This window comes from Schistocerca gregaria, chromosome 1, assembly GCF_023897955.1.
Source record: "Schistocerca gregaria isolate iqSchGreg1 chromosome 1, iqSchGreg1.2, whole genome shotgun sequence".
In the NCBI taxonomy this organism is placed as follows: Eukaryota; Metazoa; Arthropoda; class Insecta; order Orthoptera; family Acrididae; genus Schistocerca; species Schistocerca gregaria.
Genome location: NC_064920.1, coordinates 653,374,787 through 653,402,464, shown reverse-complemented (window position 1 = coordinate 653,402,464; position 27,678 = coordinate 653,374,787). Strand labels below are relative to the sequence as shown.

Sequence of the window (27,678 nt, the reverse complement as noted above, 5' to 3'; positions counted from 1 at the left end):
AACCGCACGGTAACCCTGGGGTTCGGTGTGGGAGGGCTGCGGTGGAGTGAGTGCACTGCTGTAGCCTGTTGTGGGGTTGCAAACCACTGAGGGCTACAGCGGGGACGAAGCCTCTCCGTCGTTTCTAGGACCACAGTTCAGCACATACGTACTTACATACATCATGCATGATCAGATCGCTCACAACAGGAGGCGTGTAAATGTAGGAATCGTCGATGTTTTAAATAAGGTTTGGAATTTAGATATTGAAGCCTTGAAATGACTACACTTGAAACAGGGCCTAAGACAGAAGCACCCTTGCAGGAGTTTCAAGCGCCATGGGTTATTCCTTCATATACAGATCGGACTTCATGTTGACTGTCCTTGAGAGAGACTCGAGTACCTCTACAATTTGTCCGTGCCTGAATTTCTAAAATCTTGGTGCCATACATTCTTGCAGGAAAAAGGAGGATAAAACCGAATTATTGGGCTACTTCGTGAGTGGCAAGTACTTTGAAGACTATTCGTGGAAATCATTGAACATTTTGGCCACTGTAAAAAAATTACAGCAGGAAATAATTTTGTTCGGCGTTCTTTATTTCATAGAAATGTAACATAAGTTACATCGAGTCTGAGGTTTCATTGAAAACAAATGAAAGTAAGTTGCTGTGGTGGACTCGTATAAACAGAAAGAGTGTGTCAAAAGAAAATCTAAAAATGTTAAGTTTGTTATGGACTCATGTTCTATATCTCATTGTCTAGTGTTATGTTTCAGAAATTTCTCTGCCTTTATTAAATCATGACTTGCTGTCCAGAAAATCGTAATAATCGTCGCTATAAACTTGGTTATTAACACCTTTATATTATTTCTAAAATTTCCTTCTGCATTTAAGAACCTGGTGTGACTGCTCAACTCTTGAAATTTTAATTTTTTCGGAGGGCAGAGAAAATTATGTGAAAAATAAAATACAAAAAATTATTCATAAAACTGGTTTGGTTCAGTTGATCACGATGGTTGAATCTTAACAGATTCCTATAAGTCATCTTCCTGTAAGGAATATTTCTTATTGAAATACGGTGGTACGCTAGGACGGACTAATAAATTTCTAGCCACAGTAGTCCATACCGTATACCCACGTTCTTCCTTACTACATCTACAGCGTGAAAAGTAAAGAAGGTAATCTACCTGCATCTGAATATAACAGGTTAGAAAAATCCTGTGTTTTCCGAGCAAAATATGCGTGCTTGACAGATTTATAGCTTTTCTACCTTTCATGAAAGTTTGTCCACTTTAGAGGAAAATAACGTCTGAGAATGCAGTGATTAAGTGATTAGGAATTCTTCACTGTGATTAGATACAGTACCCCATATGAACGTTATCTGGCGTCTTATCGCTAAGCAGATAACCAGAGAATTAGTCATTTCCTTTGTAATTTTCCTTTCGTGTTTTTCTTCAGATCCTTTCCCAATGTACGCGGTTTATATACTGACTAGGTTTGTAAGCAAGAATTACATGAGCGGTGGCGCATTACAAGGAACATTCATACAGGCTACTTCTGCTTTCATAATTAACGTGAAAACGAACAGACCACAGTTTGAAAGAGTTGAAATCAGTTATTATCGCGTGCCGAAGACAAAAATATTATTTTATCAACCTACAAAGAGTTATTTCCTGTTTCAGCTATAACAGAAAGATTCAAAGAGTGCAATTCCAGAGACTCTAAAACACCTGCTTTTGATCGAAATGATTTGGTCAGTTTCGGCATTCGTCATGCCATAAGAACTAGGGTAATGTAATGCCACAACTGGTTAAACGATAAGTTTAACGGGACCATGGGAAATGACTTTTAGAAGTGTATGAGAAACCTGCAACAAATAAAAACTCTGTACTCCAGATTGCCTCCCCTGTTACAGATGTTTATGGCTGCACTTCTCTCTTTGGATCTCTGAAGGTATCAGCTACAAAATACAAGGCACGGAAGATTATCTGCAACTTGCACAGAAACCAGATTGCAGATCTAATAATCGAAGAACATGGAAGGAAGACAGTAACGGAGAAGGGAATAAGAGAGGGTTGCAACTTATCCTCCGCGTTTTTAAATACGTACATTGAGCAAGAAGGAAAGGAAACCATGGAGAAATTTGGAAAATAAATTAAAATTCAGAGAGAAGAAACAAAAACTTCAAGTTCAGCTGAAGATATTGTAATTCTGTCAGGGACGGCGAAGGATTTGAAAGAGCAATTGAATATAGTGGAAAATGCATCGAAAAGAGATAATACTATGAACATCAACAAAAGTAAGAATGGGTAATGGAATGTTGTCGAATTGAGTGAAATGTTGAAAGCGGTAGACAAGTCCTTCTTTTAAGGTAGCAAAAGAACTGCCGACAACCGGAGTAGTGATGATGTAAAATATAAACTGGCAACAACAAGAAAAGCTTTTTCTGAAAGGGAGAAATATGTTAAAATCGAATAAAAAATTAATTTACAGGAAGGCACTAGCGATAATATTTGCTTTGAGTGCGGCGTTGCACAGAAGCGAAACGTATACGATAAGCAGTAAAGGCAAGAGGAGAATAGAGGGTCTTGAAATGTGGCGCCAAAGAGGAAAGCTAAAGACTAGAAGGGTAATTTGAATAAAAAATCAAGAGGAGGATTTGGGGAGAGAAGAGTTTTATGACACAACTTGATAAAAGAATACGACCACGTAGGTGTAGATGTAGACACATCATGACGTACCGAAGCACAGTTAATTTGATAACTGAGAGAAGTGAAGATTGTTGAGGAGAGCAAAGCGCATTAGTTATGCATATATGAAAAGGACTAAAGACAAGTATGGAAATCCATATCAAAAAAATCTTCAGGCGTGACTACATCAACAACAATAACTCGAGGGAGAAGGTGATCAGGGTGGTAGCATCAGAATAATCCGTTTCTTCCGTTATCAGCAACAGAGTACTCAGACTTTTTAAGTCAGTTATTCACCACAGACAATGTATATTTATTTTATTACTGTTTCGCCGACTACCAGTATTACGTACAAGATATACTATATGCGTAACTCAGACGAGTGGAACAAAACGCTGCAAGGCAGATTGGACAGGTTCCCTGAACCGTAATAATCTTCGCTGAATGAAAGCACGAAGTTCATAGCCGCTAACCAGACGCGCTCATCTGTGTCCCATTTCAACAAAACGTAATGGAATTCCACACTTTCTCTGTTACATCACCTTACGTGAGTGGCAGAGATAAGTGCATCTCTGAATGAGGTCAAAACTCTGTCAAGGAAGTTAGTCGGTGCAGTAACCGTGTGAAGGCAGATTATCAGGCAGAAAAATTGATACAGTGTATAAAAGAGTGCAGTAAGGGGGTTAATCTTGTAAGATCCGATAACATGAGGCCAAGGAGCGCGTTATGAAGAAGCTTATCACAGTGCATTCGTAACTGCGTCCTAGTTTTGGGAAGGGCTGACTACGGATACCGTGAACAGAGCGCATCTGGAAAGGCTGACAGGAGGGGGCAGAGGGAGGGGAGGGGGATATAGGCATCCACAGTATGTCAGCAGCTCCAAAGGTACACATTTCTGTTTGTCCTTCTCCGAAAGCTAAAGAGTTGCGGCCTGAATGAAACACACGCGTGGCTTAATTCGAATATTCTGAGAGTAGCGGAATATTTGAGGCTATTTATGTTAAATGTTCTGCCAGAATAGCTAAATGAAAGTCAACGTAAATGACCATAGCCCTTGTTGTAAATGGTACAGTGGCCTCTCCGGCAGTTGATTTCAATGTAGTGGTCCGAAATCTACCCGACTGCCTCACTGCCGGTTATTAGCAACATGAGCTCTTCAGAGAAATAGCAGTACTCTGATTTTTTTATCAGCCAGCAACGACGAATCATATCTGCTGTTTGTTAAGTAATCTAGAAATTGAGCCAGTGATTACCTGAGAAAAACTGTCATAAGTGAAAATGATCTCATAACGGTAACTGTCCATGGCTCTACAGTCTCATCAGGCGAAACAGCAAATGACTGACGAAAGGTTTACATGAGTCGTACGTCGCAACATATCCTGACAAAGATGAGCAACAGTGTTCAGGCAATGATCCCAGGCTAATGATCCCAGCAGAGGGTCGAAACGTATAGTATTGAAGAAATATGAAGATGAACATGATGCAACATAATCGCACGGTATATTTATTCAACTCCAAGAATTTGCTTCACAGTGGGAACATTTCATTTTCTCCTTTCAAAATCCATTTAGTATCGTTTCCGAAAACTAAACTTTAAACTTAATAATACCACTGGACGTATTCAGGGCCTTCTTTCTTCTTGAATTTCGACTGTACAATACGCCTCTGGCATTCTAATGGCCTCCCAATCTAATCAACTTTACATGTTCCGGTAACAGCTTCTTTCATGGGTATGTCCTACTGAAATTATTGCAAGCAATTTGTCATTAGATCGATTCTTAGAGCTAATGAAAGTCTGTGATTGCATTTACAAATGATTAAATGTAACTGATAATTCTGCTCCATATGCTGTCACTAAGGGTGCTTTTTTGTTTTTTGTCCACAGTCATGAAATGTGGATGACTGTCGAGCGTTGTTCAGATGCATCGTCTAGCCAATTGAGTACTGCTCGCTTTACGACATATAACAAAAGGTAACTCTCCTCACTCCTATAGTCAACTTCAAAATGCTCAAACGTATGTGAATTCCTGAGGGACCAAACTGCTGAGATCACACTACTTAAACTAGCTTAAAGTAACTTATGCTAAGAACAACACACACACCCATGCCCGAGGGAGGACTCGAACCTCCGGCGGGAACGGCCGCGCAGTCCGTGATATGGCGCCTCAAACCGCGCAGCCACAACGCGGGGCATAGTCAAGTGGAATGTACAACACAGATCCGTTTTCCAGTACCCGCGTACGTCTAAACGGCGGTGTTGCTCCAGGGTCGCAGAAGCAGTGTCACCTTCATACGTCTCAAGAACTGTCCTTTCATGTTGTATCGCGTTAGCTCTCCTAGCTTCTGAATTTTTAGATCTAGCTGTCAATGGTGCTGAATTAAATACTTTTCGGTAATTACAGAACCCGAAGTTCCATGCACACACTTGCGAACTATTTCATATTTATTATTATGGAGATAAACAAGACGTTGTGTATCTGTTAAATATATTTGACAGTCTGCACCCAGACCTGAAAGAATCAGTAATACCAGAACTTGATATACCAGACAGAAGTATGTTTAAGCAGTAAATTCACGACTGGATAGTTGGACTTGGAGATAAATCCGAAAATATCGTAACATCTTGATCAGATGACAGGAAAAGGCCACTTAGTGAAAGAATGAAAGTAACGTGAACACAAAGAGAAGCTAAAGCAAAACTCTAAAAATGCTCTTTTTTCCGTAAGTATCAATTCATGCTCTCATACCATCAAACGGCTTGATTATGTGAAATATAAGTGGGTCACTGCAACTAGCTACACTTACTTTTGCACAGTGTGTTTGTCAGATAAATTCTCTATAAATAGGCATATTATAAAAAAAAATTATTTATGCAAGATTCCAGGCGGCTGTGGCCTAGGGAGATAGTTGCTAACACACTCACAAAATGTTATAAAGAGTTTGACAAAAAGAACTTGCGCTTAACATTATGCTGTCGATGTACAGCTAAATTGCAAGAACGTCATGCGGATCGAGAGACGAGCTGATATTGTTTACAGCTGGTTGCTATTTCGTGTGCCTCTAAAATACAAACAGCCCGCTATTCTATGCAAGACTCAGTGTCACCTTGACTAACACCTTTCTCTTAAAAGTTCTTTAGTTTCGGTTCCAAACCATGAGAGAGAGAATCTAAGTGCTTCAGGCTGTCCAACTATGGTATTAGATATTGTCAGTATACACTGGAAGAAACGCGCTACCAGCCTTTTTTCTGTTCTCTATGTATCGCCCCATTTCTGTCAGTTTATACTAATTTAAATTGGCATTTACAAAGTTTTAATAAAGAAACTATGAATTTTGGATACTGTTTTGTGCTTAGAACGGAAAAAGCCATAGACGAAGCATAGAACGTACCAAGTATTAAAGTAACGAGCATAAAGTCTTCGTGTCCACCAAATACTCTGTTCTGCGCCGTTAAAATAAATCGGTGTAGTTTCACATTCAGATTTTTTTGGACGTCGAGTATAGTATTTCAAAACATAAAAATTTGTCAGCTTATGAAGTCAGATACGGCAGCTGTGGCATGCTGATCTTACTATCGTCTTTTAGGGCAGTGAATGACAGAATAATATAGCTGTTGTTCAAGAGTTCCTCGACTTCGTTGCGTTGCAAGGTCATACTAACAACAACATCTTGTATGAATGGTCTGATACGTTACTACGTCTTTGACTATAATCAGCTTAAAAAGTGCTTGTGCATTGTATAGCAGATACCGTGCATCAAAACGATCCGATAATTGCAGTGACATTATGCTTATCAGTTCCCTGATCTGCAACGATTTAATGCATGTCAGAGATCTGGCAAGTTATCCATAAATACATAATTTTATCAGACCAGCTGGCGTAATATGAGAGCCCTTTACCCGTATGCTGTTGCTCGACAGCTGAGTGAGTGCTGACGTTCCATTTTCGTACGTTATTCTACGTTTAATTCTACTGCAGTGATTCACGTATTTACAGTGTTCTAAAACAAGTGCATAACAGGAATCTTCACATCAGAAATTTCGCCATTGAAGGACGTTAACAAAAAGAGAGGACGAAGGTTTCTTTGAAAAATGCATACCACAAAAAGACACGAATAACGTCTAACACTAAGTTTCCTGAAGCATCTTTCACCATAAATACGCTTAGTGTGGATCAGATTATGATGCTATTCCCGCAGATCAACGATGCCGGATAGTAATTAACCAGTAACCCCTGCTGTTATCAACCAACAGATGAGTATCGTGTGTGTGATTTTGCGCTCCGATTTAAAGAAAGCAAGTTTTTCATCCATCTCAGTGTTAATGACGTCATAATTGTTAAACTATGTTTAGTGCAATGATTTAATTTTTGCAGGTACATACAGTGGAATATGTCGATGCTATCTGTAGTGTTGTATAGAGAGTTATCAGTAAAGAAATAATACTTTAAAATGTCATGCGTGTTGCTGAAGTTTTATTGCAGGAATAGCGAAAATATAGCAAGCGATAATTTTTCTTCATTTCATTATTTTATGCGGGATATGAGGAAGAAAATTTTCGAAAAAGTCTGAAGTTATGCCTAAAGTTCGTCGAAAGTCAATAAGCGCTCTCATTCTCAAATACGGGATGAAAGTAGTCTGCACAGTTTGTACACTGCGAGTTCCGCTATCTCAATACATATACACAGTTTCTAAGACCTACTGTATTAAACCGTTAACGTAAGAGTGTATCTCTTAATGACTAGATTGCGTCAGTATTTTAATTTCAGTTCAATAAGTAATTATATGAATCACTGAAATCAAAGTTTTGTTGCCCCTGCAAGCCGTTAAACAGGCTACCGGCAACTGAGATTGGATGACCATTTTAAGCCTCTGGTGATACAGATTTCACTGAAGTTCTTTGGTTGTTGGGTCAATAGAGACGCTGAACGAAACCTGTCTCGTAGGCTGTCTAACAAGAAGAGTTTTGGGCATACAAACATTTCTTCTCATTTACTAGCGTCTCCTCACTTTATCAGCCGATATTAAGTACAGACTAGGTGTAATGACAATCTGTCTATATTAAGATACTGACGGAGACCAAACCACCATGATAGGTAATGAACAATTGACTCTAGACCTTAACACCGATAGGTGTGGATCTGCAAGATTTACGTTTACGTACTAAAAGAAACTACCTTCGAAGCGAAAGATAAGCAAAATCACATCGTATTGAACAATGCTAGGTGCTGACTTCCTTAGTGTATATAGCGGAGGCATGGAGCTGCGGAAAAGTGGAATGGCGTTTCTCATAAAGGTACACATTAGTACTCTATAAGGCACTCCATTGCAACAGTTTTTGTCTGGAGAATATCGTATGAATAGAATTCACTAGTCGGCGTTACGTTACGCTTACAGGAAAATTTGTCTGGAATGGAGGATGCAGGGGAGAAACGATCCTCGTGGAGGAGGCTTAGTCCCTCGTTGTTATACGTGGCGATAGCAAACCACGCTGTCAAAAGGACATTCTAGGCAATTAATTACCATCAAAGAACAGTTCGCATGTCTGCATTTCACGCGTAGATATCAAACGGCATTCGTGGACGCTGTTTAGTTTTCAGAGCGCATTGTTTCACAACGAAAGAAGCGCCAGTTCGGAACGCCATATTCAGAATCCTTATTAAAACATGCCAATACTTAACGAGTTATTCTGTAGTTACGAACAGGCGTCGAACCATTAAGGCCCAACCTGACACCGAGGGAGTGCTCCTCCAACAATTCTGATTTAGTTTTTCCGTGATCATCTACCTGCATCATTTGAGGCGAATGTCGGAAAGTTACCTTCAACAAGTTCATGACCGATATTCATCCAATCCGAGATTGTGCTCCGTCCCTTATGGCCTCACTGTTTGATGGTACTTTAAACTCGTGCATTTTTACTTCACTGCACAGCAGGGACGCATGAAAAACTTTCGACTGCAGTTGAAGGTAGGTGCTCGAACTGTTTAACCCTCGCAACGCCCTTCGACAATACACAGATTCACGAACTGTTGAAAAGGCCAGAATTCAAAAATGATTTCACACGAAATTATCGCTTACTGTAACATTATTTCGAAGGTGTTGTAACAATTTGATAGCTTGCAGTGGAGTTCATAATTAAAATATACTGCAGTAACAAATATTTATGTTTCGAAACAGAGTTTTTAGAAACAACTATTAGATGTGATTCAAGATTTTCACGAGGAACCTGTTAGCGCTGTCGACCAAATGAAGTAGTTTACTATACACGATATTTTGGCATCAGCCACTTGAAGAAAAGTCCATGGAGAAATAGTGTGAATATTTTTTTCCCAAGAGAGAGAAGAAAATACGGAAACAGTCCTCTAGTCGGGGGTTATCCAACACCACAATGAAAACCGTCACACGACAACAGTTGTATGAAGGTACCTTGTGACTCCGAACGCATACCTTGACTGGAATAAACTCTTTGAAACTCTTAAGGTAACGGGAATAAAATATAGGCAGTGAAAGGTTACCCACAACTTGTAGAGAAACCAGGCTGCGGTTATAAATATAAGAGTCGAAGGACAAGAAAGTTATTCAGTAGTTGAGAAGGTAGTGAGACAGGGTTATAGGTTCTTCCCGGTATCAGAGAAAGAAAGGCTATTTACAACTTGTTCAGAAACCAGGCCGCAATTACAACAGTTCAAAGCCTGAAAGGGAAACTGGTTGAGAAGGAGTGAGACAAGCTTGTAGACTATCCCGATGTTATTCAATCTATACACTGAGCAATTAGTAAAGGAAACCAAAGAAAAATTTGGAGTAGGAATGAAAGTCCAGGGAGAAGAAATAAAAACTTTGAGGTTTGCCGATGGCACTGTATTTCTGTCAGAGACAGCAGAGGACTTGGAAGAGCAGTTGAACGGAATGGATAGTGCCTTGAAAGGAGGATATAAGATGAACATCAACAAAAGCAAAACCAGGAGACTGGAACGTAGTCGAATTAAATCAGGTGATGCCGAGGGAACTAGATTAGGAAACGAGACACTTAAAGTGGTAGATGAGTGTCATTATTTGGGCAGCAAAATAACGTGACGACCGAAGTAGAGAGGGTGTAAAATGTAGCCTGGCAATGAGAAGGAAAGCGTTTCTGAAGAAGAGAAATTTGTTAAGATCGAACATAGATTTAAATGTGAGGAAGCCTTTTCTAAAAGTGTTTGTATTAAGTATAACCATGTATGGAAGTGAAAAATCGACAATAAACATTTAAGACAAGAAGAGAATACACTACTGGACATTAAAATTGATACAACAAAAAGAAATGCAGATGGTAAAGGTTATTCATTGGGCAAATTTGGTTGCATAGATCCTGAGAAATCAGTACCTAGAACAACCACCTCTGGCCGTAATAACGGCCTTGATACGCCAGGGCATTGAGTCAAACAGAGCTTGGATGGCGTGTACAGGTACAGCTGCCAATGCAGCTTTAACACGATACCACAGTTCATCAAGAGTAGTGACTGCCGTATTGTGATGAGCCAGTTGCTCGGCCACTATTGACCAGACGTTTTCATTTGGTGAGAGATTTGGAGAATGTACTGGCCAGGGCAGCAGTCGACCATTTTCTGTACCCAGAAAGGCCCGTACAGGACCTGCAACATGCGGTCTTGCATTATCTTGCTGAAATGTAGGGTTTCGCCGGGACCAATGAGGGGTAGAGCCACGGGTCGTAACACATCTGAAATGTAACGTCCACCGTTCAAAGTGCCGTCATTGCGAACAAGAGGTGACCGAAACGTGTAACCAATGGCACCCCATACAATCACGCCGGGTGATACGCCAGTATGGCGATGACGAATACACGCTTCCAATGTGCGTTCACCGCGATGCCGCCAAACACGGATGCGACCATCACGATCCTGTACACAAAACCTGGATTCATCCGAAAAAATGACGTTTTGCCATTCGTGCACCCAGGTTCGTCGTTGAGTACACCATCGCAGGCGCTCCTGTCTGTGATGCAGCGTCGAGGGTAACCGCAGCCATGGTCTCCGAGCTAATAGTCCATGCTGCTGCAAACGTAGTCGAACTGTTGGTGCAGATGGTTGTTGTCTTGCAAACGTCCCCATCTGTTGACTCAGGGATCGAGATGTGGCTGCACGATCCGTTATAGCCATGCGAATAAGATGCCTGTCATCTCGACTGCTAGTGATACGAGGCCGTTGGGATCCAGCACGGCGTTCCGTATTACCCTCCTGAACCCAGCGATTCCATATTCTGCTAACAGTCATTGGATCTCGACCAACGCGAGCAGCAATGTCGCGATACGAGAAACCGCAGTAGTGATAGGCTACAATACAACCTTTATCAAAGTCGGAAACTTGATAGTACGCATTTCTCCTCCTTACACGAGGCATCACAACAACGTTTCACCAGGCAACGCCGGTCAACTGCTGTTTGTGTATGAGAAATCGGTTGGAAACCTTCCTCATGTCAGCACGTTGTAGGTGTCGCCACCGGCGGCAACCTTGTGTGAATGCTCTGAAAAGCTAATCATTTGCATGTCACAGCATCTTCTTCCTGTCAGTTAAATTTCACGTCTGTAGCACGTCATCTTCGTGGTGTAGCAATTTTAATGGCCAGTAGTGTAGAAGCATTTGAAATGTGGTGCTGCAGAAGAATGCTGAAGATTAAATGGGTACATCATGTAACTAATGAGAAGGTATTGGATAGAATTGGGCAGGAATGAAATTTTGCGCACAACCTGATTGGAGCAAGGAATCAGTTGATAGGATACATTCTTAGAAATCAACGGATTACCAATTTAATACTGGAGGGAAGTGAGGGGAATATAGTGAGCAGATTGAGAAGGATACAGGTTGCAGCATGTATTCGAAGATGAAGGCACTTGCACAGGGTGGAGCAGCATGAAGTACTGCATCAAATCCGTCGTCGAAAAATGGTTCAAATTGCTCTGAGCACTATGGGACTTAACATTTGAGGTCGTCAGTACCCTAGAACTTAGAACTACCAAGGACATCACACACATCCATGCCCGAGGCAGGATTCGCACCTACGACCGTATCGGTCGCGCGGTACCAGACTAAAGCGCCTAGAACCGCTCGGCCACAGCGGCCGGCTCCCTCTTCGAATTGAAGACCAGAATAACAATAGTGAAACATCAATGCGTCGTCAATTTGGCAATAGTGAGAAGTGGGCGGCGGGAGACAAGCACTGCACGAGGGCTGCAAAGCTTGACTTGCACATGTTAGAGTACCGTGTGGGCTGCATCACAGCAACAACAAACCTGGAAGCCGCCGCAGAACTGCGCATTGTCGTCGTAGTCGACGGGCGTCTCGTAGCCGAACCTCCAGAGCGACCCCCTGTTGGGGGGCTCCCACAGCATGCCGTGGCCGCAGGCCGCCGCCGCCAGACCAGCCACCATCAGCGCTATTCCGCACAGCATTCTGCCTCTCTGACTGAGCGAGCGACTGAGAGAGTGACTGTGTGTACAGTTAACATGCCGCTGCCAGCTGCTCCATATGTACCTTTCTTCCGTCCGTTATCTGACACTCATCGCAGGACGATAAGCTTGTTGCCAAATTCTTGCGTCAATTTCCCCTTAAAGCCACGCGTGAATCGAGGTCGTGGAAAACATGTCACAGCCTGCGAATTTAATAAGAATCACTCAACACTCAAAACTATCTGTGAGGAAACGCTATCGTTCCTAAGTGCAGCACTCCACCTGTCTAACCGTGGTGGTAAGTATGTTGATGAACCGACGACTACTCTACGTGCAAAAGTAGTTTGACATTGCGTACTCAGTACATTTATCGAGAACAGTCTATTCTCTGGTGTGCTGCAAGTCGATAAGTCCCTTCGCGAAAATATCCCATAAAACACCGCGGCAGTCAGATGAAAACGAGACAGATGGGAAAAATGCAATTATTCGAAAAATAATCCCGATAACTGTTAATAGATTTATTCCACTGCGAGGCAAGACGGTCAATACCTTCATGGAAAAATGTGTGCTAACCAATATTACTTTATTCGTTAAGTTAAATGGACTATTCTTTGAGTGCCTGATAGATAGTGAAGCGTGGTGCGATGCAGATAGTGGTTGGTGTAGATTAAATTCCGAAATTATTATTAGGAGCCGCCCGGAGTGGCCGTGCGGTTCTAGGCCCTTCAGTCTGGAACCGAGCGATCGCTACGGTCGTAGGTTCAAATCCTACGTCGGGCACGAAATGTGTGTGATGTCCTTAGGTTAGTTAGGTTTAATTAGTTCTAAGTTCTAGGCGACAGAAGTTAAGTCGCATAGTGCTCAGACCCATTTGAACCATTATTAGAAACAATACGATTTTACTCGTCACTGGCTCCCTATCTCGATGTTGCCGCACCATTAACTGATATGGAACAAAATTTTATTCCTGAAAGTAAAAAAAATATGGTAGTCCTCAATCAAAGAATAACCACGCGAACACTGTAATACAGGGTTCAAAAATGGTTCAAATGGCTCTGAGCACTACGGGACTTAACATCTGTGGTCATCAGTCCCCTAGAACTTAGAACTACTTAAACCTAGCTAACCTAAGGACATCACACACATCCATGCCCGAGGCAGGATTCGAACCTGCGACCGTAGCAGTCCCGCGGTTCTGGAGTGAGCGCCTGAACCGCTAGACCACCGCAGCCGGCTGTAATACAGGGAAAAGCTTGTATAAACATTATTGGCATCTTCAGTATTATAGTCCATAAACCTCGATATAATGTTTGAACAACCAGGATGGCAATCTTCTTCCCAAGTTTACATACAATTAATACCTATAATGAATCGATACAGGGCTCTAACATTTCATTCCTTCACAAGATAAAGGATAGCGAACAAAAGACTGGGAGAAGAGAGAGCAATGCGCATTGGGCGCAAAAGGTTATTACTGTACACACAACAGGAATTCCGGCGACGCTACGGTCGCAGGTTCGAATCCTGCCTCGGGCATGGTTGTGTGTGATGTCCTTAGGTTAATTAGGTTTGAGTAGTTCTAAGTTCTAGGGGACTGATGACCTCAGCAGAGCCATTTGAACTATTTTTGAATTCCGATGAACAGAAAACTCGTAATTTAACGAGATAATCTGTATGACGGTGGCCTACGAAACCTACATTGTATCCATGCGAGAACCACTTCGTCCGAAAGTCTATCTTCAGGGCTCCACAAATACGGAAATTGCTTAGGCAGAGATCGGGTCTGAATGAAGTGCGTATTACGATTTCCGAGCGGAATTTCCGACTGTTGCTCTCCTATTGAAAAAGATGACACCATGTCTCATCTCCTGCGTCGATACTGAACAGGAAACGATATCCTTCATCGTGATACCGTTCCAGGTGTAGCAGTGATATCGAGTGTCTCTTCGACTTCTCCTACTCCGTCAGGCTGTGGGGAACCCACTGCGCACAGATCTTGCGGAATTTCAGACGCTCTGTCATGATGACGCTCAACGTGAGCCGACTGTCTTCCACAGTCCTACGTCGGTCATTTCTGACGGCAGCATCCACCGCAGCAATGCCAGAAGTTATAATGGCACGATGAGCCTGCTCTGGCCGCTTGCTGTCTTTCAATGACAGGCGACCTCTTCTCGAAGACATGTCTTCCACGCGAACACACGCACAAGTGACATACTGTGTTCACCATACACAGCAGACATTCGAGCATGAATTTCACCTCCTGACACTTCTTCCGGTTTCAAAACATGCACAGCAACTTGCTGTTCCTCTTTCCCGGCCTGCTTAGTGAAGTCGGACTCACACGACTCGCTGACTTCACCTCGAGAACGTCTAACAAACAAATGACATAGCAGTGAATGTTCGAAATTTTCCTTTCTGATTCCCAGTAGAGGACAGTTCTGAACGCATAGAGGACAGTTCTGAACGCACAAACTTAGCTGCGTTACCAACGACCGCGCCATGCTCTTTATGTTGCCTGTCTTGCTTTCATTTGACTGCTCCTTATGTAAACCAACGCCTATAGGGAAACTGTACTTTCTGTGAGGCAGTCCACATGTCAGTATACAAATGCGTGTAATATGCAAAGCAATAGTCGAAATATAAAAATGCGGAAGGTTAGAACGGGTACTTCCGCGAAGTTTGGCGATTAGCGTGTGTTACTCAACAGCGTTCGACGAATATAGAGACTTATAATTTTGAAGACTTGGCCTCCTGTTTGTCTAAAGCAGGTCATAAAATAATTCGATACATTGAAAGTTCTCTGCATTATGATATATTTTATTCTTATCCACAATACTGTAGTCCGCAGCTCGTGGTCTAGTGGCTGGAGGATGGGTACGATGGGAACGGCAGACAGTAGTTCTTCCCGTGAACCATGCGCGACTGGAACAGGAAAGGGACGTAATGACAGTGGCACGTAAAGTGCCCTCCGCCGCACACCGTTGGGTGGCTTGCGGAGTATAAATGTAGATGCAGATGTAGATCATGGGCAGGCCTCGGGTTGCGACGCCTGTCCACTTTGTCCCCACCCCTCCCTTTGGGCGCCGGGAAGGCAACTTAAAAAAATAAAAATAAAAACAAAATAAAAAAAAAATAAAAATAAAAGTGGTGCCTCTAGATCGCGGGGCCCAGGGTTCGATTCCCGGAAGAGTTGGGGATTTTCCCTTCCGGGGACGGGTGTTTGTGTTGTCCTCATCATTTCATCATCATCATTCGTGACAGTGGTTAGATTGGACTGTGTAAAAATTGGGACTTTGTTCAGCGGCCACAAATCAAACATCATCCAGTACTGTAATAATAAAGGTTCAAATGGCTCTGAGCACTATGGGACTTACCGTCTCAGGTCATCAGTCCTCTAGAACTTAGAACTACTTAAACCTAACTAACCTAAGGACATCACACACATCCATGCCCGAGGTAGGATTCGAACCTGCGACCGAAGCGGTCGCGCGGTTCCAGACTGAAGCGTCTAGAACCGCTCGGCCACACCGGCTGGCCTGTAATAATAAAGGTATTAAGTTATACAACAGTCTATAACTTAACATAATTAAATAGAATGAATATAGAATCAAAATAAGTAATGAGAAATAAACAAAAATTGGCGTATTAAATCGTTTCTAATGTTTGGAACTATAATAGTTCCTCTTACTGCTCTTGGGATTGCGAATACCCTGGTAAGTCTTCGAGTTTTGCCTGTAATGAGTGAGAGAACAGCCTACATTTCAGACATCTCGGAGGTTCCTGGAATTGTTATACCTGTATAGACGATTTGCATTCTGTAGTATCAGTAGCCCCTCGGTTAGTATGTGGCGCGTTAAGTATCGAGCCAGCACAACTCTCTATCCATTTCATACATACACACATACATACCTACTGTAACGAAGCAAATTATTATGAGTTGTCGTCTTGCATTGAAAGCCTAGCTTGCCGTAGAACCGTAGGGGCCGGGGGGGGGGGGGGGGGGGAGAGGAGGAGGAGCGGATTCTGGTTCTCATGCTCGCACAGCTGGCGCCGGCTACTGCACCCAGCCAGCTAGCTGTGTATTTGACAAATGCTGCTTGCAGTGCGTACTCTTTATGAATCGGAAGAAGTGCTGTTAAATATTAATAGATCTTTTTCATACTTCTTATACCAAATTCTGTGAATAATAGAACCACACTACCGAAATTTCAAATCAATAACTCCACTACTTTCGGAGATATAAATTTTTACCTAAAATACATAATAACCGTGCTAGCGTTCCGAAACCGTGTTACAGACTGTAATGCATTCATCTATACTATCAATTGCAATTACAGCCAAGAGGACAGGTTCATATAATCCACTTTTCTGGAATTTTGTTAGTTTCATTGCCGCAGACTTCCGACGTAATTGACAGTATATTGAAAAATTATTATTTCATTGTATTTTGGTTGTGTGAGTGAGAAGAAAGGTGAGAACGTGATATTTTATTACCCCCACCCCTCACGAGAGGAAGGGGGGGATGGGTATACACCGGGGGCCGAATCGCACAATCAATAACCCTGAAAGAGTGGTTCAGTGTGGGGCGGCGGAGGGGTGAAGTGGACTGCGGTAGCCGTCGTGGGGTTGTGGACCACTGCTGCTGCGGCGGGGACGGAGCCTCTCCGTCGTTTCTACGCCCCCGATTAACATACAATACAATACAATACATACAATACTGTATCTCTCTTAGATGTGAAAAAAAATTGCGATAACTGAATAACTCAAAACAGCTCGGTTCCTTACGGACTGAAACCGTTTCTATTCAACAAATTTTAAAACCATACAATGTAAGAATATTATATGTATTCCATCTTAATGCACTACTCTTTACCCTTGTGTAAAGAGATAGCACTAAAAGTGTCTTGTCCATTTCTACAGGCAAAATACAATCAAGGCTATTTCAAACTAAAATAGAACCGTTTGACAAGCGTAACAAGGTTTGTTACTGCCAAAGATAAACAGCTTCTTGAACAATAAATCTTCATGAAAACCAAAATTTTCCCTGAAACTTAAACTCAGGGAATAAATTTCACTTCAAATACTAAAATATGTTCAGGAATAAAATCTCCTTGGCGATAAAAATGCTTTCGAAAATTTATCCTTTGGAAACTGAAACCTCCAGAAAGACTAAAGCCTTCTTCAGTTTGGAATCTTCTAAAAAAATAAAATTTCTCTTGTTAAAGTAAAATTATTTGCTTATGTGACTAAAAGATCTTCGTCCGGAAGCACAGAAGCACACAAGTAATCGTTCACTGTTTTCAGTGGCGGGCCTGATAGCCCCACAACTCCTGACGGGAGGGGGAAAAGGGGGGGCAGATCCCAACTTTCCTCTCTCTCCCTCTCTCTCTCCCTCCCTCCCTCCCTCTCTCTCTCTCCCTCTTTTTTTTAAGGTCAAGTTTGCTTCAAAATTGTTTATCGTGATAAGGCAGTTGAGAGATAGTTTTGAACAGCGTAAAGCAAGAAAAAAGTTGATGTAAGTATTTCCACCATTTTCATTTCAACAACATTTTCTCATTTTTGCTCAAATATTTGATTTATTACCAACATTATAGCTTCACTGGTTGTTTTGTGCTGCAAATAAATATTTTAAACAGTAAAATAACATTTTTATAAAAATAGCGAAAAACATACTAATTTGCACATATCGCTTAGGCCTGTATTCCAGACTGCTTGTTGAGTGTGAGCAAAAAGCTTGACGCACGACCGATCGCGTAAAGAGGAGCGAGTTCTGGCGAGTTAAGCGACAGGGCCGAACTGGATCGAATGCATTGCGGTAGTGAAGCGACATAGCATACACCTGTGTGCTTGTATTTTCTGTCTTCTGGATCTTACAAGATGATTGTTTTCTGATTACATGCTGATCGTACAGAGTAGATTTTCAGTTTCCAGAACGGCCATCGTACGCAAACATAACCCAGGTTTTAGAATTCTACAACACATTGACGTCACCGATATAGGCATATATTGGGTACAATTGTTCGACAATCATTCTTGTTAACGGCAATGGTGTGCACTTTCTTTCAACTATTTGGTACCCTTCGTTGTTCCGGTTACCGACTTTAGACAGCTGGTATCCAGAGGAACATATTCTTTCGCATACTCTATATCGAATCGTGCAAGTATTACATCAGATCCAGTAGCCTTTGCTACTACGGTCACTTATGTCGATATGTCATTTTGCTGTTCGTGCGATGACTGAAAGGATAAACAATCGTACGATCTTCCTCAATGAAACAATTTCGGAAAACGGAATTTAACGCTTCAGTCTTCCTTTATCCGCTAATTAGGTGCTAGTATGGTCACTGACTGGATAGAAAGCTTTGATCTGTTTACCGACCTAACGCAATATCAAAATTATTTAAGATTTTTGTTCAAATCGGTAGATAGCATTTTCTTTTAAAATTCGTTGAACGCTTCACTCATAGCTCTCTTAACGCTCATTACAGCTTCATTCAGTTTTTGTTTTTCAACCAAGCTCCGGCTGCCTTGAAAAATCTGTAAGGAATCACTCACTGTTTTCGGAGGTACTTTCCAACACAGCTGTTGAAGTACGAAGGATATTTCCCATGCTTAAAACTTTTTCTCGTCATTTACATACCTAAGGCCTACCGTACTGTTAAACTTTGTTCATTTATAGGCAACATTTTCAGTCTCAGGTGTGAATTTTTGATGTTGACTGCTTGGGTAGTGTTGAATGTATTTCTTGTTGCACATCCTAAGCAGACATATTTCCCATATTTTTTAAAAACCTAACGCTTCGTTCCTAACCGCTCTTGCGAGCTCTAACCCTTGGCTATTGTGCACAGTTGGAATCAAGGAAAAGGCGATTTTGACCAGCGTGGAAATGAGTCGGCGTGTCTATAATCTTTCTAAACGGGCTTTGACCTGGCCCTACTAAGGTACCTTCATGGCTAGTGGCTTCGCCTTGAAGGCAGGTGGTTTTCACCACCTGTTCGGAAGGAACTTTCCAAAAGTTCCAACAAGAGGAAGCGCCCTTTTAATGTGTTCCATTGGCGAAAGCAGCACTGACAATGAAATGCGTGCATTTCTGCTCCTTATGTTGGCGGGCAGAGAAGGCTAAATGTTGAACTACGTAGAGCAGCTTCGAGTTTGCGAAACTGTGGAGTCTGTCCACTGCTGTCGCGGGTGTAGGTGGCAAGTCACGTGCCCTCTTGGGCGGCAGTCACGATGGTGGCGAACCTTATTTAGATTTCTTTAAATGCCGTAGCAGTGCAGGGGTTTAATCTGGGTCTACCAGTAAGCAGTGTGGACAGCAGAAGATAGACGCTTCTGAAATATGGCGCTACAGAACAGTGATAAAGGTAGCTGGGTAGATCTGACAACTAATGTGGAGCTGCTGAATCGAGCTGGCGATAAAAGAAATTTATATAACAACTTGACTGGAAGAAGAGACCTGTTGATAGGATACAGCCTGAGGCATCAAGAATCAAATGGCTAAAGTGGTTCAAATGGCTCTGAGCACTATGGGACTTAACATCTGCAGTCATCAGTCCCTAGAACTCATCCATGCCCGTGGTAGGATTCGAACCTGCGACCGTAGCAGCAGCGCGGTTCCCGACTGAAGCGCCAGAACCGCTCGGCCACAGCGGGCGGCATCAAGAAACGTCAGTTTGATGATAATGAAGGAAAATTATGTGGAGGGGGTGTAAAAGTTGGAGACAGAGAGAGAGAGAGAGCTAGACACTAATACACTAAACAGGTTCAAATCTATGTACTATGCAGTAGTTATGCAGACATGAAGAGGTTTGCACACGATGAACAAGCTTGGAGAGCTACATAAAAGCAATCTGCGTACAGAAGACCACAATAACAACTAATATATCAAGTCCTGAATATATATAGCGCAGGATTTGGGTGGAGTGTGTCTGGACTCAGGGTTGTGGTGGTGTGGGTTCATTTTATAAAAACATTTATCAACAACATAAATATTTTCACACAGAAACAATGATAACAATATTCGGAGCAGGGCTAAGGCTTAAGTAAATGTGAGCATAACACAGCAACAAAATACACATAAAAGCTTTCCAAATAATACAATACATACAAAAGCGGTCACCAAGCAAGAACTAGAGAACAGAAAGCAGAATACTAACACTGTCCGCCCACAGTATGTTACAGTCGTGCAATCATATAAACACAACACAATAAATGAATAAAATCACATCAATACCTACGTCTACTACCAAGTACCTCCACCATCAAATTCTACTGCCACATACAAGAGGGCTGCCTTGTCTATGGGCAACAACAGTGATATAAAATTCAGAAATCTTACAGCTGTCTACAATAGTCGGACACATCCTCAGCGTGATTGTATACAGAATACAGAACTCTCCCTCGTACAACGGTAGAACACCTCCTCGGCATGGAGATAAGACACGGTACAATAAACACACTCTTATACTATCACGTCCATGTCATGAAATCCCTGAACTTGTAATCAGCTCACCGCATTCAAAACACTTACACCAGCAATGACTATCTTCGCTGTATACAAAACAAGCTGTGCAATAATCTCAACCTGACAAGGTGTCAAGTGCCTACCAAATACTGCAGGCCAGTAAAAAACATTTCTAGAACTTTGTATATTACAGCAATAAGCAAAACCACTCATCTCCATATCTGGATGTGGTTGCTGTCTTCTCTGGCCACAAGGTAAAGACAATTTCGCCCTCCAGGTAGGTAATGTCCAAGACAGCCTGGCCACGCCCTTCTTTGACCGTTGAGTGCACATGCTGCCCGGCTCCTCTGCTCACCACGCTCCAGCCGAACTCTTATCTCGGTTTCTGGCCACCAACCAGCTCCTCCAATTGCGACCCTCACTGATAATTTGAGCCGGACGTGCAGCGCCCAAAACAAGTCCGGGCACCGTCCCGTATCAGGACCGGTGCCGCCACCGCTAACCACTGCGGATTCGGTGGTGACAAAGGTTGCATCTCTCGGTCCCCTTGATCGCCACATCCAAGCCCAGCCCACCGATACGGACAACCGCGGCTGATGTGTCGGTTCTTCACCCTGACGACGCGCCGCAGGCATGTCCGCCGCTCCCACCATAGCGGCTGCGCTGGCCTCCGTGTGACGTTATCACTCGGTGCAGCTGACTAACTTCTGTGTTGCGCCGCCCCACCGAAGTGCAGAGCGGCGCTGAAGTGGTTTAACGTCGCCAAACGCTCCCCCCCCCCCCCCCCCCCCCCCTGCCCAGACTATGAACCCCAGAGCAGCGTTGCCGCGGCAGACTTGGCGGGAAGGAAGTCAGCCGTGTCCCGAAATTCCATTTCATGGCAATAAACATTTGAGTTATATGAATGCGTGGGGTTCTCTTGTTTCGGACACGTATGAAAAAAAGAGACATCACAAGAAATCCGCAGCCGTGATACATATTACGCAAATTGGAGGTGGATGGCGGAAAAGAAAAGGAAATTGAAGGAACTATTTGTATCAGCTGCATCGGGATTTTATGAGGAAGGCGACAAGTAAAATCGCGTACCAGACCGAGACCCGAACCCAGGATCTCCTGCTCACCAGGCGGTTGCATTAACAACTGCACCACCCAATTGCGCTGACATTCTCGGCCTGATCCCCAGCCGTCTCACATTCCCACCTAGCGCCACCTATACACATTCCCCGCTCATGTCCTCCGTGCTCGCTAATTTTACATTCCCGCAAGAGGTCGAGCGTAAATGTGCATCCACACTAAAGGTTGGGCGTTTGTTGCCCATCGATGTCAGTCAATTACATGCATGCGTGGTATCTGGCCTTTCAAACATATTCAAAAAGACAGACACCACCGAAATCCATAGCAGTGATACGTATTATGCTAAGTTGAAAGGGAAGGAAGATAAAGGAAAAAAAAGGGCGCTAATGACATCAGCTGCATGGGAATTTTATGCGGAATTAGTGGCGACGAGTGAACAAGTGTGCCAGACCAGAGTCCAAATCCTGGATCTCCTGTTTACCACGCAGTTGCGTTAACCACTTTGCCATCCGGACACAGTGTTTATTGTAACTGTGCGGACATACTCCCACCTAGAGCCATCCATCGACAATCCCCGCACATGTGCTCCATGCTCGCTGCTTTGAGATGCACGCAAGACGTCGAATGTACGAGGGTCGCTCCAAAAGAAATGCACACTATTTTTGTAAAAATACAGTTTTCATTCTGCATGTGTGAAAGTTTTACAGTGTGTAGATACATCCATCCCGCTTGTTTTCAAACTTAGTTCAACCTGTTCCCGTGAGTGGCGCCATCACAGCATGTCTTCAAGATGGCTGCTACACTTGACATTCGTCAGAAGCAACGTGCTGTCATAGAATTCCTGTGCTGTGAAAACGAGACAGTGGGAAACATCCACAAGAGGTTGGAAAAGGTGTATGGAGATGCTGCTGTCGATCGCAGTACAATTAGGCGGTGAGCAAGCAGGTTACGTGATGAAAGTGGGCACGGCAATTGTCCTCGAAGCGGTAGGCCTCGTACTGCAAACACTCTAGACAATGTGCAGAGAGTTAACGAATTGGTGACTGCTGACAGACGCATCACAGTGAACAAATTGTCACGCTACGTTGGGATAGGGGAAGGAAGTGTTTGCAGAATACTGAAAGTGTTGGCGTTAAAAAAGGTTTGTGCCAGGTGGGTTCCCAGGAAGTTGACACTGGCTCACAAAGAAACAAGAAAAACGGTATGCAGCGAACTTTTGGAACAGTACAAGAATAGTGGAGATGAATTTCTTGGAAGAATTGTGACAGGTGATGAAACATGGCTCCATCATTTTTCACCAGAGACGAAGAGGCAATCAATAGAGTGGCATCATGCAAATTCACCCAAGGAAAAAAAATTCAAAACCACACCTTCTGCTGGAAAAGTTAAGGCTACGGCGTTTTTCGATTCCGAAGGACTCTTGCTTGTGGACATCATGCCAAGTGGAACCACCATAAATTTTGATGCTTATGTGACGACACTGAAGAAACTTCAAGCTCGACTGAGTCGTGTTCAACCACATCGGCAAAAGCAGGATGTTTTCCTGTTGCAAGACAATGCACGACAATGCACGGCCACACGCCAGTCAAATAACCATGGAAGCGATCGCAAAACTCGGATGGACAACACTGAAACACCCGCCTTACCGTCCTGACCTGGCTCCATGTGACTATCATCTCTTTTGGAAACTGAAAGACTCTCTTCTTGGAACAAGATTTGAAGATGATGACTCCTTTGTGCACGCTGCCAAACAGTGGCTCCAACAGGTTGGTCCAGAATTTTACCGTGCGGGTATACAGGCACTGGTTCCAAGATGTGTGTAAGGCAGTTGAGAGGGATGGAAATTATGTGGAGAAATGAAAATATTGTTCCTAAAGGATGTGTCTACACACTGTAAAACTTTCAAACATGTAGAATAAAAGATAGATTTAAAAAAATAGTGTGTATTTCTTTTGAATAAACCTCGTAAACATGCATCCACACTGAGAATTGTGGATTCACTGCCCATCGAGGGAATCAATTATATGAATGCCTGCTGTCTTTTCTTTCAACTCGCTACTGTGATACATATTAATTAATGCGTGGTGTGCATTCTTATAATTCATTTGCCTCGATGGGCAATGAATCTACAACCTTCAGTGCGGATGCATATTCGAGTTTGACCACCTGCGGGAATCTAAAATTAGCGACAGTGGAGGACACAGATGGAGACTGCGTACAGGTGGCATTAGGTGGGAGTGGGAGTCGCCCGGGGAGCGTGCCTAGACAGTCTGCGCATTTGAGATGAACCCTGTGTCTGGATGGCGCTGTGGTAAACGCCACTGCGTAGTAAGCAAGTTATCGCAGGTTCGAATACCAGTCCGGCACACATTGTCACTTGTCGCTGCTGATTCCCCGTAAGGTACAGATGTAACTTGTATCACTGTTCCTTCCCTTTCCCTTGTCCCCCTTCCACGTCCAATTTACATAAAATGTTTAAATATTTCGTGACTGAAATCGGAGGTTTCTGAAGAGAAAGGCCAAAAGTTCTGTAAAAGGCATCACCATTTGGTTTTGAAGCTCCGACAGCAACCATGTTTCCCATAATTTAAGTTCTAGAAAAGTGGTAACAAGATGCATAGTATTGCAGTAGAAAATGTGCCTAAACTGCGTAGCCCAAAAGAAAGCAGTTCTAACCTTGCTTGATATTTCACGTTAATTTCTCCAACTATAAAGCTGAAAAATCACTTATAAATTGAAAGCAAGCAGTCCGCGATTGTCTCGATTTAATTAAAAAGCCTAAAGTTAGAAATAGAAACCTGATATATTGCTGAACAGAGAAAATGTTGAATCGATACAAAACAAAATATTTTTGCAATTAATAACTGAAAATTGATCAAAGGGAAAAAAAACCTTGCCTACTGGAACGGATTATTGTTTGCAGAAACCATTCTGACATATGCCTCCTTGTTAGTTGCGACACTGCTTTCGAAGTTCGACTGTTTTTTTTTTTTTTAGCGTTTCTGAAACGCATATCGTTTCGAATTTTATTAATGTCGCATCATCGACCTCTTGACGAGGACTTTTTTTTGGGACTCGGAAGCTATACGAAGAAAAACATAAAAGAAAGATGCCACTTTAGAAAGAAAACCTTTCAAAGTAGTTGGCTAAACCAATCAATTGTGGTTTCCTGGTTAGAATGTCAATGGACTGAACGTCTCTTTCTACCTCCCTGTCACATAGCCGGCCGGAGTGGCACAGCGGTTCTAGGCGCTACAGTCTGGAACCGCGCGACCGCTACGGCCGCAGGTTCGAATCTTGCCTCGGGCTTGGATGTGTGTGATGTCCTTAGGTTAGTTATTTTTAAGTAGTTCTAAGTTCTAGGGGACTGATGACCTCAGATGTTAAATCCTATAGTGCTCAGAGCCATTTAAACTATTTTGAAGGCAAGCTGTCTGCTGTTATTTGCTCAGCTTCTTATCTATCGGACGCTAAGTGTAAACAGGTGTAAGTTATCAGTGACGAGAATCCGTGCTATCGTAAACGTTGGCAGTGGAATTTCGTAACCCCTGTAAGTTAATTTCTAGAAAATAGCGACGCATGAACATGATTCGCTAAGAGCACTGACTCACGTTTGTGCATTTACCTTTTCCCGGAGGTGCACTTAACGTTACAGTGTAAACAAATATGTTGTCATTATGAAGATTGTCAGAAAATGTAGCGCAGACTAATTTTAATTCAAGTGAATCATATGCCTATGTAATATAGGGAAAGAACGTAAACACTGTAATGAGAACAAATACTGTTTAAGTTGAAAGAGTCTCTCGTACTTGGAATTTCCTTGACTGCTTGACGATATCAGGAGAAAAAATCAACTACCACACCACTAGAACTGTCCATTAACTCCGCCTGTGGACTGAGTAACCCGAAAGAGCTGCTGCCGATCCCAAGCCCAGATAAAGGAGGAGGGTTGTCACCCAAATAAGCCGTAAAAGAGAAGACAAAGAAAGGTCACATCTCAAGGCACCTCTGCCGCTAACTACCCTAGTTGTAACCCCGTGAATGCATAGGTGCTGACCCCAAAATAAATCATTCGATTCAGCTTGATGGCAAGTTCGCTTATAGAATGCACTATACCAGGTGAAACCAATCCACCGTTGTCAATGACAACGTTAGTGAGGCAACGAATTCTGGGGAGCTCACACCAGCATGCAAGAATTTGAAAAGTAAGAAAGTGTCATACTTTGCTACCTTCAATGTCAACTCACTCCTCGTAACTGGAAAGCTGAAAGATCTTACTGACACTTTGGCCAAGCAAAAAATCATTGTAACTGCATTACAGGAAACAAGATATGTAGATGAAGGAGCATTCGAAACGGAAAGATATCACATTCTGAAGGGAAAACCTGGCAAGAGAGTAATGAAGAATATACCTAACTGGGCACAGGCATTATAATCAATAACCAAATCCTGGGAGCCAACATGACTCCGGCTCCAGAAACAGTAGACTTTCCACACTTACCTTTAGGGGAGCAAATAAGTTTTATACCATGGTCAATGTACATGCTCCCACAAATGACACTAATAGGACCGACCCAGAGAAAGGAAAAGAATTTTGGGAGACCTGGAGGAAACACTATCCAAGATTCCAACTAAGAATGTTATTATACTACTAGCAGACCTCAACTCTCACCTAGGGAAAGGGAGAACGTTCAGAAACATAATTGGGAACTATCCAGCACACAACAGGACTAATCGGAATGGCGAACGACTAGTGGAAATTTGTATGACCTTTGACCTGATAATGAAATCAAAGGCGTTTAAACGCCTTCCAAGAAAACAGAAGACATGGGTATCTCTTGATCCATTACTAGGAGAGTTTCAGCTTGACCATGTAGAGATATCAAGACATGCAGAGAAGGAAATTCAAAGTGTCAAAGCCCTCAGGGGTGCAAATTTAGACTCAGATCAGTTTCTATCCAAAATAAAAATAAAAATTCTACCAAGAGCCCATCAGACTAAAAACACTACCCGTATTGTGAAATATGATATATAGAAACCCAGAACTAGCAAAGATTTTAAGACGAGCTTGAATCAGAAGAACTATCGAGGTTGGGAAAAGTTGAAAGATGCACTGATTGACATCGCAAAGGAAACAGTTCACCTGTAGAATAGGAAGAAACATGCACCGTGGTCGGTAGAAGGAGATAAAGCAATCGAAAAGCGTTGGGAAGCGTGGGTTGATTGTTGCTCTCATAAGACACCAGAAAATCTAAAGAACTTCCAAGAAGTAAGGAAAACCACAGCTAAAACTATCAGAAATCTCGAGAGAAAATATTTTCAAGAAAGTTTAACTCAAATAGAAGAAGACTTCCGGAAGAACAACATGTGAGACTTCTATAGAACATTGAAGACCAGCTTAAATAGATACGATCCTCCAAACCTCAGCTTTAAGAATAAAGCAAGAACGACAGTGTATGGGAGACATGTAAAACGGTCAGATCTTGGTGAAATACTTTGAAGACCTCCTGAATGGTGAAGCACCATCCGAGACATTCAATTACAGTGAGAAAGAACCAACCTCCGACTCGGAGCCACCAACTATAGAAGAGGTTAAGAACATTATAAGTACCTTGAAAAACAACAAAGTACCTGGGGAAGTCGGGATCATCGCAGAACTCTTAAAGTAAGCGAACGAAATGTGATCATAGAACTAACGCAAATTATACGAAAAATCTGGGAAGAAGAACAGCTTCCAGAAAGTGAGACATCGACACTAATATATCCTATATAGAAGAAAGACGATAAGACGGAACCTGGGAACTGCAGGGGAATTTCTTTAATACCTGTGACCTATAAGGTAATCTCAAAAGCACTGCTGAACAGAGTGGAAGAACAACTAAATCCACGAAGTGACGACTACCAAGGGGGCTTCGGAAAGGAGAGACCATGAGCGAAGCAGATCCTGAATCTAAAACTGATAATCGCTTATCAAAAACAGAGGAGCAAAAAGTTCGTGTTTACATTCATAGTGTTCAAGGAAGCCTGTGATTC

General features: G+C 42.6%; 1 protein-coding gene across 1 annotated transcript in view; it reads right to left on the bottom strand.

The window, feature by feature from the left end:
• The window catches only part of LOC126361221 (uncharacterized), a 32,644-nt gene extending 20,498 nt beyond the window's left edge, over positions 1 to 12,146 (bottom strand). Inside the window, exon 1 of the mRNA XM_050007772.1 lies at positions 11,952 to 12,146. Within this exon, the coding sequence (XP_049863729.1) occupies positions 11,952 to 12,110 (159 nt within the window). The 5' untranslated portion in view covers positions 12,111 to 12,146. The remainder of the gene's footprint in view (positions 1 to 11,951) is intronic.
• Between the last annotated feature and the right edge of the window lie 15,532 nt (positions 12,147 to 27,678).